This window comes from Aethalodelphis obliquidens, unplaced genomic scaffold (genome assembly GCF_003676395.1).
Source record: "Aethalodelphis obliquidens isolate GAN/ISIS:26980383/991018 unplaced genomic scaffold, ASM367639v1 scaffold23, whole genome shotgun sequence".
NCBI lineage: Eukaryota > Metazoa > Chordata > Mammalia > Artiodactyla > Delphinidae > Aethalodelphis > Aethalodelphis obliquidens.
Window position 1 is genome coordinate 21,690,880 of NW_020837967.1, and position 18,330 is coordinate 21,709,209.

General features: G+C 41.4%; 1 protein-coding gene across 1 annotated transcript in view; it reads right to left on the reverse strand.

The window, feature by feature from the left end:
* The window catches only part of CUBN (cubilin), a 281,114-nt gene that overhangs the window by 17,437 nt on the left and 245,347 nt on the right, over window positions 1–18,330 (reverse strand). Inside the window, exon 61 of the mRNA XM_027121967.1 lies at window positions 5,412–5,620. Within this exon, the coding sequence (XP_026977768.1) occupies window positions 5,412–5,620 (209 nt within the window). The remainder of the gene's footprint in view (window positions 1–5,411; window positions 5,621–18,330) is intronic.

Sequence of the window (18,330 nt, forward strand, 5' to 3'; positions counted from 1 at the left end):
GTGATAACGGGAGAATTCTGATAGTCTTATTTGAAGCATCTCTACATTGCATCTCAGAGTGTCTTCATGAATTCTTTGATTGTACTGTGGGACTTCTGACAGGGTCCACTGGACAGCAGGCCTGGGCATAATTTGGGATGAGAATGAGAGCAGAGAGTGATTTTTTAGGTTTGGGGTTGAACTCTGATCCTTTACAGAAACTTTTTGGGAAAATGTTTTCTTGGTGCCAGTGATCTCAGGAAGGTCCACTAAGGGGCAATGACGAGAATCACCTCTAACTGCAGGAATTTTTATATAACAATAAAAAGTAGTATTATCGTATGAAATCATTAATATTATTAATATGACTATTATGTAATCTCAATGCTCTTTTCCGGTGTCTGGCATATAGTAGGTGCTCAAATTAACATTTATGGAATGAATGAACAGTAGGTACTACCCCATAAGGATAAGGATCTGATGCCTCCATAACTGCTGACGCATCCCCAGGGATCGACAGCCCTCCTCCCACGGCCGATCACAGACTGAATGGTTAAGCCCAGTGGGTTAAGACAGAAGTTTTCCATGGGAACAGTACCATCCCCTAGGGAGTGTTTTGCACAAGTGTGGTGTTTTGGGCTCATCACAATAGTTTGAGGCTATAGCTGGCGTTTAGCACCTAGAAGCCACGCTGCGGAATCCCATCAAAATTCAGGACGCGTCTGCAAAGTGAAGATTTATTCTAGGTCCTACGTACCTATGAATGTCCCACCAGACATGTGTGTAATGAAACTGTTTAAAATTCTTTATCCCAGGACCTAAGCCCATTCTGTGTATAAACACAAACATATTTTGCACAGTTTTAATATATACCAAATTTCCAAGAAGGCAACTATTGCGTAAGTTGAGGGAAGTCTGTAGTTTGTTCTGTTTAGAACCATTTGGTTTGAGTCTTCCACCATTCTGGAAACTCATATTGTGGACGGGCGCTGCTATTGGCATTTCAGTTGCAAACAGAGCTACCCCGTAGCACTTTAAATGTATGCCTGTGCATTGCCACAAGTCCACATATTAGAAGAATCTGACTGCTTTATCTAGTGACTTAGCATAGCTGTATCAGAGCATTTACATATTGAAATACACACTATTCTACGGGCTTTCCTTTTATTTCTCCTTTTCATTGTATTTAGCATAATTATAAATTGAAATTATGTATATGGCTAGGCTATGGCATAGATGACCTTTCACTTCAGATGGTCAAAGAATCATTAGAAAATACTGGCTATTCCAAGGGGCACTGATTGCATTGAGAAGAAGCTGGGCAGTGCTAGGCAGGAGGCGCCTCCTTTCTGCCAGTTCCCACGTTCGCTGGCAGAGCAACGTCGGCTACGGTCCTGGTCGGGAGCCCCCGCTGCTGTCTCACTCACTGTGCTCCACAGAGCAACGATTGAACTGCTGGGCATACGGCAGGCAGCTCCCGCCCCTCCTTACCCCCCTCCCCATGGTGGCCAGTCTCCCGCACCCCACGGGAAGCACACTTTTGTGCTGTTCCTCTGAAACCCAGCTCAGCCATCCATCCAGTAAGCCCTTCTGAACCCCGGAGTAACGTCACTCATACCCTCTTCTGCTCTACTTTTCGGTGTCGTTCATGTTCATTGGCTTTGTCATGTTGTCAGTCTCGTCCACTTACAGCTCCGTGAGGAAACTTATCTCACAATGCCTGGCATACAATCATGTCACGTGACTCTTCATGGAATGCATGTGATGTCCATTTCAACAGCAGTTGCTCAGTGAAATACACAATTCCCTATTTACCGCGTTTATCTTTTTGTTGTTGTTTTTTGTTTTTGTTTTTCACTTTGTTTTTTTGGCCACACTGCACGGCTTGCAGGATCTTAGTTCCCTGACCAAGGATTGAACCCAGGCCCTCAGCAGTGAGAGCATTGAGTCCTAACCACTGGACCACCAGGGAATTTCCCCACTGCAGTTATCTTAACGGCTTTCCAAGTCAACCCTTTCGAAAACAATAATGAATAATGGACTTGGCATGTTTTCACCTGTATATCTACCTACAGAATTAAATTAACTTTTCTAAAAAAGTGATTTGATTATAATCTCTAAGAAACAGTCTCAAATGAGTCAACTGTCCCATTTATCACAGAGAATCTCTTTAATAAAGGTACCTCCCGGCCTCACATTCCAAGAACTGCTCGGTGATCTGCCAGTTTAGTATAAGCTGGAGAAGTTGCCAACTGAGGGAAACTGCTTTCCCAAAAAGGAAAACAAAAGCAGATTTGAACAGAATTTCTTTTTTAAAAAAGGACATTTTATATTGAAACTAGAGGATAACTCCTTGTTTTCAATATTGCTATGTCTATCCTAAATAGCTTGAGGACATTTAGAAAATTAATGGTTCTTTTACTTATTTTTGTAATGTTTTTTTGGCCACCCGACGCGGCTTGTGGGATTTTAGTTAGTTTCCCCCATCAGGGATCGAACCCGGGCCCTCAGCAGTGAGAACGTAGAGGCTGAACCACTGTACTGCCAGGGAACTCCCAATAGCTCTTTTGATTATATTATCAAATCAGACATAGAAATGAATCTTGCAAATAAATCCAATCAGCCCTCCCCCTGGCAGGACCATATTCTAAACATCCCACATGAATTTGTATTTATAATAATGTATATCTAACTTAATTATTCATCATATTTTTTAAAAAGGAGATTCTATAGCCCTCATATTACCCAAAGGGGGGAAAAAGGAAAGAAATGTATTTACAAATTATATGTCAGGCACAGTGCTGAATACTCTCTATGCTCAAAACAGCCTTGCAAGATTGGTACGGTTACGCTGGGTTTGAGTCCATATTACCGGCCTCAAAAGCCTGTTACTCTTCTGTAAAATCAAGGTAGTGCTCAAATAGTCTTGAACCTCAGCTCACTGCTGCTCTGGCCCCTTTGGTCTCATTTCAGACAAGAAGAATTCAACCCGAACGGACATTCCTTGTTATCTGCAGTCCTTCGTGAACTCCCTCTGATCTGGCTTCTGTGCCAACACTTTATTTAAATGGTTGTCATCCTATCTAATGAATTTTTTCTTTATCTTCACCTTTCTTGGCTTCTAATTTACAACTTAATAGCACTGACCGTGCATCCTTGGTAAAGAGTTTTCTCCCTCGCCTTCCATGGTAACTGCATTATTCCTGGTTTGTCCATGTCTTCCAATGACGCGTCTGTTTCTCCTCCTGCCTCTGCTTTGTCCTCTCTGGCTGCCTCACGCTGTACCTTTCCTGGAGTTGAGTGGGAGCCAGGCCTTCTAGCGCCATGCAGCCTCTCTCAAAGACAGCATCTCTTTCCTGATGTACGAAATGCTCTTTTGGGGCTTCCCTGGTGGCGCAGTGGTTGAGAGTCCGCCTGCCGATGCAGGGGACACGGGTTCGTGCCCCGGTCCGGGAGGATCCCACATGCCGCGTAGCGGCTGGGCCCGTGAGCCATGGCCGCTGAGCCTGCGCGTCCAGAGCCTGTGCTCCGCAACGGGAGAGGCCACAACAGTGAGAGGCCTGCATACCGCAAAAAAAAAAGAAAAAAGAAAAAAAAAGAAATGCTCTTTTGCTGCCTCCTGTCTGGGCTGCTGTCTTCTTGCTCAGGCTCCTCCCATTCTCTGCCCCGGGGAAATTTCACTTGTCTGCTCTGCTGTCACCCAGACTGAACCAATACTTACAAACCCATGGCCTCCTCCTAAGAGTACTAACATTCTCAGGCCCAGACCAGGGATGGAACCCATGCCCCCTGCAGTGGAAGGGTGGAATCCTAACCACTGGACCGCCCGCCAGTAAGTCCCAGTACTGACATTCTTTTGGTCTTCCCAGCTTGGTTCTTTTCACAGTGAAAACGTAAGGCAGTCTATATGTAATGAAGTGCTCAAATGTGTATTTTTGCTATGACTTTTCCTTCTCTTACTTTTAAAACCCATTTCTGTAAAATTTAAGATAATTTTTGAACTTAAAAGTTTCTCTCACACCAAGGTTGTCATCTGCACCGTCTCTGTACCCTTCTTACCTAACGGTAACTTCTTTCTGGGGTCTTAACTCCAGAGTCTCCCCTGACCATCCACCCAGAACGCTGATTCCAGAGTCATCTTTCTTACATACTGCTCTCAACTTACCACTCATTGGAAAACCCGCAATCACTCCTTATTTCCAGCTGCCTAAAATCTAAATGCCATCAGCCTGACTTTCAAGATCCTGTGCAATCTGGACACTTCTCCACTTAGCCAGTCTTATTTCTTGTTCCTCTTTAACAATATTCTGCTCTGATAAAGCCAGCCTCTTCACTCTTTCCACTTCAATGCCTTTTTTGTACGTTCGCCTTGCTTAGAATGCCCTCCCTCCCGACTTGAATAAGTGTCCCCTCATTCTATGAAGTCTTTCTTGTTCACAGCAGATGATCATGAATCATCCTCCCTTTTAACCTTGCACATGGCTTCAAGCCTGTGCCCAATGCACTTGCATATTGACTCTCCTGAACTACCTAGTGTTGACTTGCATGTGTCATCCCTTAATTCTGCAATCAAATTTAGGCTCCTTGTGAGCGGAAATGCTGCTTCACTTGATGTCTTCCCCCAGGAGTGTAGCGGTCTACATTGATTGATGCTCCTTAGCACGTTTAATCTGAGTGTATATAGCCTGAGAGATGCAATGATTTAATATTAAAGAGTCATTTAAAAATGGAAACTTTTCTTGATTTACTTCTAATGGGACTTCAGAACTAAGATATTTTTCACATCTAAAAGTAATATAAGTAAATATACAAACTTTGAACATAAAGTAAGGAGTGATGATTTGCACACAGACACTGTCATTTATTTTAGACTTTGCCAAAGATCCTTTGAGTATCTCTTTCCACACAACCTATCTTCCCATAGATCATCTCTTGACAAGGCTTGGAGGAACAGTAAATCTTAAAGCTAATGTTAGAAGCTGCACAAACATGTTGAGTCATTTGTATTAAAGATTATTTTGATGTGAAGATAGAGCATCTGTAATATTATATATTATATCACTGAAGAAAAGGTCATTTTAAAAATTATCAGCGGGGCTTCCCTGGTGGCGCAGTGGTTGAGAGTCCGCCTGCCGATGCAGGGGACACGGGTTCGTGCCCCGGTCTAGGAAGATCCCACATGCCGCGGAGCAGCTGGGCCCGTGAGCCATGGCCGCTGAGCCTGCGCGTCCGGAGCCTGTGCTCCGCAACGGGAGAGGCCACAGCAGTGAGAGGCCCACATCCAGCAAAAAAAAAAAAAAAAAAAAAAGAGAGCTCTTCTGTAAAAATTATCAGCACTCACAACTTTCAGGACTTCCTGTGTGGTACAAACTGGAATACACCATGAAAAAGTCTGTATTAGAAGACTCTGTTAAGAAACATAATAGCCTTACCTTGACGTAATCATAAATGCATCTTTGCAAACTAGTTGCTGCCTCCAGAGCAAATGTGTTGAAGGTGAGTCTAATTAGTTTGTTTACAGGGGCAGTCATGAACCATATGCAGTTTAAATTCTTGTCATATCTTCCATTCGAATCAGAATCAGGAGAGGCAAAGGTACCATCTGAACGTGTCAGATAACCACCACATCCTTGCTGAGGCCCTGTGTTCAAAAAAAAAAGACACATCACGATGCAGAGCAAAGAGAAGGGAACTGAAATTTTATGAGGAGGGTTTTTAAAAATCATATCGTTTCTTTTTTCTGATGAACATTATCAGACTGCTGCCCCTCATCTTAGTTTCTTCGCTGTTATTTCCTCTTCAACCACCAACCCTTCAATCTCTACCAGCTCACATCTAGCTGCCTAGAAAAGTGGGTAAACAGATAGGGTTCTATATGCATTTTTGGAACTCTTGATGGGATTTATTGGAGCTTTTTTCTATTCTTGAAAAATCCAATTTTATACAAAGTATTTTGCATAACAAAACTGATGGAAACTGTGAACCCGTTTTACCTTTATGTTCTGCTTTTATGAACGCTATCAGACTGAAAACTGAATTTAAGAAGATTTTACCCAACATCCCAAGAAAACTGGCTCTCAACAAATCTTTTATTTAAATAATCTGGTAGAAGGAGGATGAGAGGCATATAACACTACAATCCACTTTATATTGAACTGTACTCTATATTTGAATTTTTTCTTTTCCAAAAATAAGGGGAAGCTGAAGAAGAGGAACTTTAGTGGAGAAAAATATCTACTTTGAAATGAAAACTCTGAAATTCAGAATAAAAATACGAAAGAGAGATAAAGAATACTCTCAGTACTCAACTATGAAAAAAAATACGGCACAAACTCCTCAGAGCACGGGATTTAGTTTCTTCCACTCCACAGCCTAAGGTGATGCCTTGGTAAGGAAGAAAAACTTTACTGACAATTTCGAAAGATATACATGAGGATGAATTAAGCTCAGAACAGCCCTGGTAGGAATAGAGATGAAATAGGCGTTCAAAAGAGTATTCATAAAGCTTGCATTCTACACAAACGTGCGTCGTTACAAGTTCCGCAGTTAAATTCACAGTCTCTTTCCATTTACTCGATCTGTTAAAAGTGAAAGGGTTGATTTCAACATTAGGGGGCGCTATGATTCAGGAAACGCTCTTGGCAGGAAAGGCAAACAATGGCTGCCGACCTCGGATGCAAAGGATATCAAATGCGCGGAGCGTTTTCCAGGATAGGTGCCTTACTTAGGAGGTCAGGCTACCCTGTCATAGCTTCTAAGTCAAGTAAAACTACAGAGTATTTGCACAGTCCGATGTTTCCTGGAGTTGAAATGCTTCCGAAGGCCCAGTCCCTGATATATCCATAGGTGGCATCTAGAACAAAATTATTCTGAAACCAAAGCAATGCTCATGACTCTGCTCCTATGAAACAGGCCTGCAAGATGAAGAAGTGGGGTTTGCACAGTTTTCACTCCAGTGTGGACTGACTGTTACCTAAGGCAACCACTTAAGCTTATTGACACGCCTAGCAGGGAAGAACAATTACTCAGGGTATTAATGAATTGAGAAAATTATTTAGCTGTTAAATATTGCCAAGGAAATATATTTAGTATTTTTTAAAATAATTTTTATTGGAGTATAGTTGATTTACAATGCTGTGTTAGTTTCTGCTGTACAGCAAAGTGAATCAGTTATACACATCCACATGTCCACTCTTTTTTAGATTCTGTTCCAATATAGGTCATTACCAAGTACTGAGTAGAGTTCCCTGTGCTATACAGTAGGTTCTTACTAGTTATCTATTTTTTTATTTAGTACTGAGATGGGAGAAGATGAATGGTAGTCTAATAGCAGTGGTAAGTCATAAATCAACAATAATGATACAATTTAGAAAATGATAGGTGCCATGAAAGAGGCAGGAAAAGTCTTGTGAGTTCTGCAAGAAAGGGAGATTATTACTTCAGGCTAAGAGGACCTAGAATGTTCAAGGCGGAGGTGACAGTTGATCTGCATCTTAAAGGATAAATAGGACGAGACCATGTAGACTTGCCTGGTTTTGGCAAGTCCAGGTTGAAAGACCTCGTAACCAAAGGTTAAGTGGACAAGAATTTACATGTATAGAATTTGACCTTTAGACTTTATTCTCTGGGTAATAGGGATCCACTAGAAAGGTTTTTGATCAGAGGAGAGGTAGGGTCAGAATGAATGCACTTTCTCGTCAAGTCTGACCTAGAGATGCATCTGGTAGTCACGTTTACACATAAGGGAGGGCCTGGAGGAGATGAAGCCAGGCCCAAGGACACCGCCGTGGTCCAGGCTGGCGGAGGCAAGGGGCAGTGCAGAGCTGGAGGTCTGCATGTAGGAAAACCAGACCACTGGGCTTTATTCTACTGACGCATCAGCTGCAAAAACTAAATGCTATTTTTAAAAATTCAAGCTATATGTTTTATCAGCCCTTGCTTATTAATTGTTGCTACTAAGTTAATAAGGGCAGAATGACAATTGTACTGGGCACCAAGAGTGCCATTATACACACTCAGTAGACGAGACTACTGCTGCAGCTATTATTGCTACTACTGCTACTAACGCCCTAAGACAGAGATACCCTCCCTTCAGGAAACCCAGAGCAAGGATCTGCAGATCGCTGGTGTGCACTGGCATAGACTGAGTGGGAGACTGCATGATTCCTAACTTTTCAGAATCTCTCTTTCCAGGGCCCCAGAATGGACAGAGTACAGTAAGTCCCCTACATACGAACCTTCAAGTTGCAAACTTTCAAAGATGCGAACGTGCATTGCATCAACGTCAGGTGTGAGCGAAATGGCAGCTTGCCCTCCATCTCCTATTGCTATGATCCTTCAGCTCTACCATCTCCCACCTCCCCTCCCTCCTCCAGTCAGTAACTCTTCTTGCCTGTTCACTCAATGCCAGCCTCTGGACGCCAGCTGTTGTGCTGTACTACTGTGCTTTTCAAGGTACTGTGCTGTAAGATTAAAGATGTTTCATTTTTTGTGTTTTTTTAATGTATTATTTGTGTGAGAAGTATTATAAACCTATTACAGTACAGTACTACATAGCTGATTGTGTTAGTTGGGTACCTAGGCTAACTTTGTTGGACTTACAAACAAATTGGACTTACGCATGCATTCTCGGAACAGAGTTCACTCATAGGTAGGGGACTTAGCTGTATATTTTCTGTCACTTGATGTTAGGTTTCACCATATGACTTGCTTGAGACAATGGAATATTAATGGTCATGGAGTAGGAAGAGGCCTTAAATGTGCTTATGTTTTTTGGCTTGGAGTTTTGTCCTCCTGTGATCCACCAAGAGCTCACACCCTGGGTACCTGCGTGGAGAGCAGACCTGACTCCAGGCTGTACTGTAGGCCAAGCACAGTCAACCTGCATCCTGGAACAGGCAGGCAAACTGGCCTGCTGACCCATAAGTGATAAAAATAATATTCTAGGTATAAGCCACCGCATTTTGGATCATTTGTTATACAGCATTATTGTGGCAATAGCTGACAAATACAAAAATAGCTTTTTTGAATTATCAAACTATAATAGAGCACATTGATGAACTCATAAAATATACATACAAGTAAAAAAATAAAGGAGAACTAAATTTATCATCAGATAGTCCTGGCTAAAATAGTCAAATAACTGAAGTATAACATTATATGAGTGAATTATACAACTCATATTCTATATGAATAAATAGTCAAATAAAAGATGTCCATGTCCATCCCTGGACAACCGCTACTTGGACAGATGGTGGCTGGCTAGCTGTGCTTTCAGATAACAATCGGCCTGACTTCAGGCATTTTCCTGTTCCCCAGTGAGCCAGCTAGGGCTTCAGGCTGTAGTTGAATGTAGTTGAAGGAAGCGGCACTGAAGCACAGGAAACAGAACACAAATGCATTTAAGACTGGTTCCTTAGGGAAATGGGAGTTCCATAATCCTTTCTTTGAGTAAATCTTGCTGTGATTTTCAAAGCTACAGTAGACAGCTGCCCTAAAGCAGTGAATTCATTTAAAAAGTTCAACTAAGCTTCAGATGAACATGTCTCGTCTTTTTTGCTAAAAGTGAATTGGAGTTATTATTCTCTACTCCCTAACCTTAAACATGCACCACCTTTTAAGTATCATATTTATATCTGCAAGGAAAACATTTCTTAATGGCTTTTGTAACCTGAGTTATGTTTTTCTGTTTGTTTTCAGTAATGTCACTCAATTTGCCTCACTTTAAACATCCTAATTTGAGACCCAGCCTAATTTAACTTAGAATGTGTACTTAGTCTGGTAATATTTGGGAAGCATAAAACTGAAATACTAAAAGAAAGGTAATCTCAGCAGTTAATCAGGAGCTATAGTCACAAGTAAAAGAGCAATGCAATGTATAAAGAACTCGGGAAAATTATATAATTAACTTTTAATTTATTTTGCATTATTTTGGTATTACTGAAAACACCCTATGTATGCATTAATAGTCTTATGGCGTTTCATGAAAATCATTCTCACCAACTTTGAGATTTTAAAAATGACTTATTAAGCAATATATAATGATATAATCATGTCAACTGATGCAAGAAGAGGATGTGACAAAATCCAACACACATCATGACATAAACTCTCAGCAAACTAGGAACAGAAGGGACTTTTCTCAACTTCATTAAGAGCATCTACAAAAACCATATAGCTTACATGATACTTAACGGTGAAAAACGAAATGCTTTCTTCCTAAGGTTAGGAACAAGGCAAGGACATTTTTCTCACCACTATTCAACAAAGTATTGGAAACTCTTGCCATTGTAATAGACAAGAAAAAAAATACAGACTGGAGAGGAAGGAATAAAATTGCCACTATCTGCAGATGCAGAAAATCCCAAGGAATCTACATAAAAGTTCCTAGATTAACAAATGAGTTCAGCAAGAACTCAGGATGGAAGAACAAGGCACAAAAGCAATCACATTTCTATAAACTCACAATGCATGTGTGGAAACCAGAGTTAAAAATACAATTGCTCTAAAGAAAATAAAATACTTAGGTATACACTTACTGCAATGTATACAGAACTTGTGTGCTGAAAATTACCAAGTGATGAAAGAAATTCAAGACCTAAATAAATGGTGAGACGTATGTATTCACGGACTGGAAGACTTAGCCTAGTAAAGATGCCAGTTATTTCCCAAATGATGCACAGCTTTCACTGTAATTCCTACCAAAGCCCCAGCAAGATTTTTCTGTTGACTTAAAAAAGCTTATTTTAAAACTGTGGTACATCAAGACAATAGAATATTATTCAGGGCTAGAAAATGAACTATCAAGCCATGAAAAGACATGGGAGCAACTCAGTGCGTATTACTAAGTGAAAGGAGCCAATGTGAAAAGGCTACATACTGTACAGTTCCAACTAGATGACATTCTGGAAAAGGCAAAACTAATGAGACAGTAAAAGAATCAGTGGTCGCCAGGGGTTGGGGGGAGGGAGGGAGGGAGGCATGAACAGCCAGAGCACAGAGGATTTTTAGGGCAGTGAAAATACTCTAAGATACCATAACGTTGGATACACGTCATTACACATTTGTCCAAATCCATTGGATGTACAACACCAGGAGTGAACTGTGACTCAGACTATGGCTGTTGGGTGGTTATGATGCTTCACTGAATATCATCAGTTGTAACAAATGTCTCACTCTGGTGGGGATGTGGTCAATGGTGGAGGCTGTGCACGTGAGGGGCGAGGGCATAAGGGGAATCTCTGTACCTTCCCCTCAATTTTGCTATAAACCTAAAAATGCTGTAAAAAATAAAGTCTTAATAAAAACCAACCAACCAACCAAAACAAAACAAACAACTTATTTTAAAATTTACATAGAAAGTCACAGGCTCTTGAATAGTTAAAACAATCTTGACAAAGAAGAATAAACTGGAAAGGATCGGGCTTCCCTGGTGGCGCAGTGGTTGAGAGTCCGCCTGCCGATGCAGGGTACACGGGTTCATGCCCTGGTCCAGGAAGATCCCACGTGCCGCGGAGTGGCTGGGCCCGTGAGCCATGGCCGCTGAGCCTGCGCGTCCAGAGCCTGTGCTCCGCAACGAGAGAGGCCACAACAGTGAGAGGCCCGCGTACCCACCCCACCAAAAACAGGACTAGTTTTAAATTAGATTCTAATGAGTCAAAGGTGAATGTTATAATCCCTAAGAGTAACTGACTACATAAGTAATGATTTTTATTTATGTATTTTTTTCTTTATTCAAGACCCATTTATTCTCTAGTTCTGCCCACATGGAGACACCCTCCTTGAAAAGGCATTAAATCCTTCCCTTAACTTTAACACCTTGTGCTGAAAACACGTGTTCCAAGGTTTCAGCTGCGAGATCCACATTCTTAAAGTACTGATTCTTAAACCTGTTCTAGATTTCTCCCCTTGGATGGAGGGAGATGACCCAAACACAGTGAAGAACAGCTCAGGACTGGGGGCTCTGCTCGCCCAGAAGACTTTGCAGCTCCCCTCAGCCCCCCGGCTGGAGCCAGGATTAGGGCCCTGAGGCGAGGGCCCTCTTCCCTAGGCTGGTTGTCCCCTCTAGTTTCCCCGGAGTCTCGGGATTCCAGACGGTCTCTGCTCGCGCTTCTGCATCACACCTGCTGCCTCAGCACTGCTGATACACGCCAAGGGGGGAAAAGCACACAGAACTGCCTTTCAACGCAGCGACGTTCTACACCAAAGTTATCTGAGAAGCCTGCAGGTTCTTTGCCATCGGAGGACACTCCCAAGGCCACCACTACCCCAGGCTCCCCACTGCCCTTGCCGGTGGCCTGGACGTGCGTGGCCGCAGTGCTAAGTCGCGCACACCCCGGTCTCCACTCCACTCTCCCGGGGAACTGAGGACGGCGCCCCGGGCTCAGCGGCAGGATCTGTCCCGAAGCCAGTCCTAGAGTGACAAGAGCCACACCTGCGGGTCTGGATTGTTCCACCGACCGGCCGCCCAGGACCGAGCTGGGCCCACGGACCCGGGTCTGGATTGTGTCGGCTGCTGCTTCTTGCCTGGGTTCACAGGCCGACAGCCAGTGTCCTCCCTTCCCTGCTCGTCACCACACCGGCGGCTCACTCCTACCTGCTATCGTCCCCGGCCTGGCCACCGCAGGCTCCCGGGCCCACCAAGAACTGAGATGCCAGCAGGCGCCTAGCTCCCATTAGGCCAGCTCTCCGTTGAACTACGGCTGCCTAGCCGTGTTCTCAAGGCTTCAGGGCCGGCGCCGCCCCTCCCTGGACCCGCGATGCTCCCCGGACCCGCGATGCTCCCCAGATCCGCGATGCTCCGTGGAGGCGCCGGAGCCTCGCTGCACGCAGCCCAGCACAGGCGACCTCCGCGCCCGCCTGTCCCGCCGCCCGGACAGTAATGATTTTTAAAAGAGAGTGACAATTGATTAATTCAGAAAAGGCAAAAACACAAAGATGGCTAAAGAAACATAAGAACATATGGAACAAACAGAAAACAATACGGTGGTCTATTTAAATCCAATAATGTTAGTAATTTTATTAGTAACATGGTCCAATCTCCAACTGAAAGACAAAGTAAAACAAAACCCAAATACATTCTTTGGGGTAGAGAAATGTTGAAAGTGGAGAGATTGAAAAATATACCATGAACTGGAAGAAAGCTAGGGAAGCTGTATACTGAATCGGAAAAAGTAGACATTAAAGCAAAAAAAAAACAAAAAACCAAAAAAAGACCTTGCAGAATAACATGAGTCAATTCACCAAATTCACCAGGAAGATATAATCATTTTAAACGTATATGTGCTACACACTACACTGTCTCTAAGCAAAATAAGACCAGAATTCTAGCCCTGATCTCTCTACGGAGCTTCTCATTCTTGTATCTGACTACCTACTGAACATTAGCTGGATGACTTAAAGGCACCAAACATTCCGCACCAAAACCAAACATTATTACTTTCTCCTATGAAACCTGGCCCTCTCCTGTAAACCTACATTTAGATAGCGGTATCGCGGGATATTGTCCAGAAACCTTAGGGTCATCATGTTTCCCTTTTCCCTCAATTCATTGTTCAAAGACTACTGTGTCCTCTTGATCCTGTGTCTTAAGTGCTTCTCCTTTCAAGTTCCTTCTTTATTTTCACACTGTCACTGCTCTCATCCCCTGCCTAAATGATGGCAATACTTTCCCAATTTTTCTCTGTCTAAAATGCTGCCCCTGCTTCAAAACATCACCCTCACAGGTGCTAGCATGTGCTTCCTACACCACATCTGATTAGATCATAGTACTCTCCGGCCTCCAAACGATGAACGGTTCCATCCGCAACCGATGCAGAGCCCACCTTGTCCACCTCCTCCTGTCTCTCCTGTTTCAGCCCCTACTGCTCTCTACCTGACAACCCAAAGCGGTAGTAACAATGTGCAAGCCAGTGTGTGGCCTCTGAAATGGGATATGACTTTGCAACTTTGCACATAAAATGCCTGCTTTCCCAACGAAGGCCTTCTCAGCCTTCCGAGTGAGTATGATTTATAGCTAAAATTTAGTGCGTGCTAAAAGAGTGTCAGGGAATGTTCTAGTTTAATCTTCCCCACAGCCCTATGAGGTAGTTACTATTAGTGGGCCCCTTTTACAGATGAGAAAATCAAGAGGATAAGTAATTGTCCGAGGTCAAACTTGCTGGGATGTGTCAGGGCTGAGTCTGAACCTCGACAGTCTATCCCCACAGCGTGCGCTACATTTACAGACCACTAACGACAGTTCACGGTTCACATTCCCTGCAGTGCTTTCGCGAACTCTTTTTTCCTGTGTCCTTTTTATTTTACTCAGTGCCGAAGTACTTCAGGTTGCTTCTGCCTCTGCTGTCCTCTGCACATACTTCTGACAAAAGCATTTATCAGAATTTACAATTATTTGCTGACTATTGAGTAAGCTTCTCAGAAATAGAGATCTTGTTGAATGCGTCTTCGTATCCCCAGAGAAAAGATCACTGCCTGCATAGTAAGTAGCTGGTGAATACTGTTGAATAAGCAATTCAGGAAAGCACAGAAAATATATAGATAGCTCTTACTGGAGGGATCTTTGCTTTCTAGTCTAAGTTTATAAGGGAATTCTTGGGATTAAATATATTTCTTGATTTATAAAGTTGTTACTATGCAATAAACATATTATGTGCATGTGCATGTGTATGTGTGTCTATACATATGTCTGTATATGTGTATATATATATGTGTGTGTGTATATATGTGTGTCTATATATATATATACATATATACACACACAGGCACAGGACCAAGTTTTTGGTCCTATGTATTAACCTGTTTCAAAGGTGAGTTAGTTGACTTTTGTGGCATATTTGATTGTGAAGAAACAATCAGCAGAACGACACCAAAAATATCACCAAAAGATTGAAAACACTGCCGAAGGGGGAGTTTTGTTTTTTTGTTTTTGTAGGAAAATGCTTGTTTAGCTAAAAATTTGCAATTATAAATGATGTTAGTTCTGTTACTTAAGAAAATCTGATCTCTGAGTGCTGGATTTCAAAAGGCAGAGCAAATCTAAAAATTTGTAAAATTCCAGACACTCTAATGTGCAGCACACTATATAGAAGAATGACTTTCTCTCATCATTGACAATTACAAAGTCAAAAGTTAGCAAAAATCAGAAACTGTTCTATTTAGAGAGCAGGATTAATAGCAATGTGCTATTCAATTGTCATAAAATAGGTTGCATTAGAAAAGATATGAAATTCATCAAACCAGAGTATACAATAGTTTTTAATAATGTAAACAAGGGCATGGAATTGTTTTGTTGTTCTCGTTAATATATTAGGTTGCACACTGTGCCATTGATATTTAAATTTTATGACTCTGGTGGCAGTGTGATTTAGTGGAGACGGATTATTTTCCCAGTTCTGCTCAAGATTTGCTAAGAGGCCCTGGCAAGTCACTTAATTTCTGTGTGACTCAGTTCCCCAATTTGTAAAGTAAAATATATGAGAATGCCAATCAGGATTACAACATAAAAATAAATGCCCAACTTCCTTAATTTTGATAGAATTTTAAGAAATTTTACTAAATTGGAGGCCATCATTTGGGGTTAGAGATTTTTGTTATACAGAAATTTATTACCCTTATATTCCAATGGAATTATACTCCACATAATTGTGCTAATTCTTTACCATTATATCATGCAAAGCTGTGAAGATAGATGTGACATTTGTCTGTCAATAGCGGAAAGAAAATGGGCTTTTACTGTATGTGTGTATGTATGCATATATATATAAATTATTTGTAAATATATATGTTACTTAAAATATAAATACTAAACATATATATTTATGTATATTTATAATATATAAAATATATTTATATCATAAATATAAGTATACTATAAATATATAATTATGCTATATTATTTATAAGTAGTATATTTTACTAAAAAATATTTTTTTCCTTTTCTTATGGGAAGGAGGAAATAGTGACTGCTGCAGTTATGTGCAATATTTATATAGTAACAGTAAATTAAATGCACTATTTAGGACTAGGTACAAATTGGAAAGCAGGCAGTGTCAAAGGAGAAGATGAGAATGGAGAAAAGTAGCTCTATCTCCCCAAAGAGTTAGAAAAGAAATGACTTGCCTTTGAGAAAAGTCACCCCCAGAATCCCTCATCGTCCTGAGTGTGTTCACTGATCTCTACAAAAGCGTGTTCACTGATCTCTACAAAAGGGCATTTTAGGAAAAGGATGAATTTGGGAGATGGTCCTACCTGATTCCAAGCTTGGTTTTACCTCTTATAAACCCTTTGACTGCAAGCAAATTACCTAATCTCCTAACTTCTTTGTTCCTCCATTGTAAAATGGGATAATCCCTGTCTCAGGGGTAGTTGTGAGGATTAGATGAGAAAATCCATGCAAAGCCCCTCCCATAGAAGCTCAGTGACAGGCAGTCCTTATCTGTATGCCTTGGGCATCCTTGACATCTTCTCCTGGGGGTGAACTGAAATTAAAGCTACCACACAAAGGTAGCAGATTTTTCACATGTCAGAACAAAGAGAAGAATATAGTCCCTGATAATGTTTTATCTCTAAACAACTGTTTACAAGTAAAGAATTTTTTTTCAGTGTTTAATGCTGACCAGTCTGCTTTTATGCTGCTGGAAACACTACATTAAAGCCAGGCCCAATGAATAAGGATAATGATTATTACAGGGAATCTATGCTTATAAATAATTTAATCCTAAACATCCAGTTGCTGGATGAGTTGCATTTTTAGGAGGGCTGGTGTTGTTTAGGTTATGCAGAATAATTGCTTGCCAGCTTCTTGTTTATTTCAATGTTTTTCAAAGTGTTATCTTATAATTTACCACTAATTCAATTTTATCACTTAGCTTGGTCTTCACAGTACCATCTGGTTTCATTTTCCCAATGACAACCCTATCCTTCAAGACCAGGAGCAGCAATCTGGTCATTTAAGGAGGGGGTGAGTAGGGTAGAGCACAGACTGATATTGGAATATATTTTCATAAAAACCTTTTCTTTTTCTTTTGGCTGATCTGGAATTTTACTCCTGCCTACTGCTTTTGTAAGGTTTTGGTGAACTAAGCATTTGTTAGTTTCTTTATCACATTCCCACATTCTCAGCTCAGCAAAAAACCCTTGTCAGTAAAACCCACAAAGGAGAAACTGCAGATAACCTTGTCTTTGGCATCATCTCCCGAGGGATGCCTAATCAGCAGTGAACGTTACAAGACTTAAAAAGAGCGGAAATCAGCTTAGTCTAGTTTTCTGCAAATGGGTTTACAATTTCAGCTCATCTCATTGTCAGACTTCATCAGAGGGAGCAAATGACATTAAGAGAACAGACAAACAACACTGCTTTCAAGTAATATCCCCGTATTGGCTAAACTGAGGGTTATTTGAGCAGTGACTTAGGAAATTATTCACTTTATAATTCAACTACCTTACTGCAATTGTACTTTTAAAAGTAATGTCGTCTGGCAGCTAACACCAGGCTGCTAGGAAGCACAACATAGACGCATCGATATTTAGTGTCACTGAATGTTTTTAAGTTTATTTTTTTAATGTTTAGCTACAGAACTTTAGAATGCCCCTCCCAAAGTCCAAACTTAACACCAAAACTGTGAAATTTAAAAATAACTAGAACCAGAAGTCTGAATTTGATATGTTGTTACATTTTCCTCCGTTTGCTGTGGTTATATTTTCCATCTTTGGGGCCCCGAACTGGCATCGGCTTTCTGTGTACCTTTCCTTCTTCTCCAGCCCCTCTTACAAGTAAACTCCTGTTGAGCCACCTCAACTTCTTCCCACCACTGCCAACTGTCTTCCTGTAGCATGTCTGAGAGTCAGTTTCCAGATGTTAAGGCAGCACGTAAAAATCCAGAGACCAGACACACCACCTGAATGTTGAGTCTGACCCTGTATTCCTAATTCTCTAAGGATAAAAGTCATCCAATTTACCACCCCGAGTAATAGCTGAATTATATGAACCACGACTGCATATTGAGAATGAGGCGAATCTAGATACGATGTATAACATATACATATTATACATAATATAATGTGATTATAAAGTAAGGATCATTTATCCATTTATTCTTTAATTCATTCTCACAGCCAACATTGATGGATTGATGGAGTAACAGTTACGTGCTAGGTGTCTGCGAGGCCTTGGAATTTTATTGGAATTTAGCTTTTGATTTTGGCTTTAACTTATAAAATGTACTTGAGGGTGTGCTGGTTAGATTTCAGCGCACCCTGGAGCCGTCCTGTCGATAATAATGACCCCTCTCTCCCGCTCCTCTGCCTTACAGAGAGGGTGGGGTGGGTCATGGAGCCCTGTAGAAATCCAGG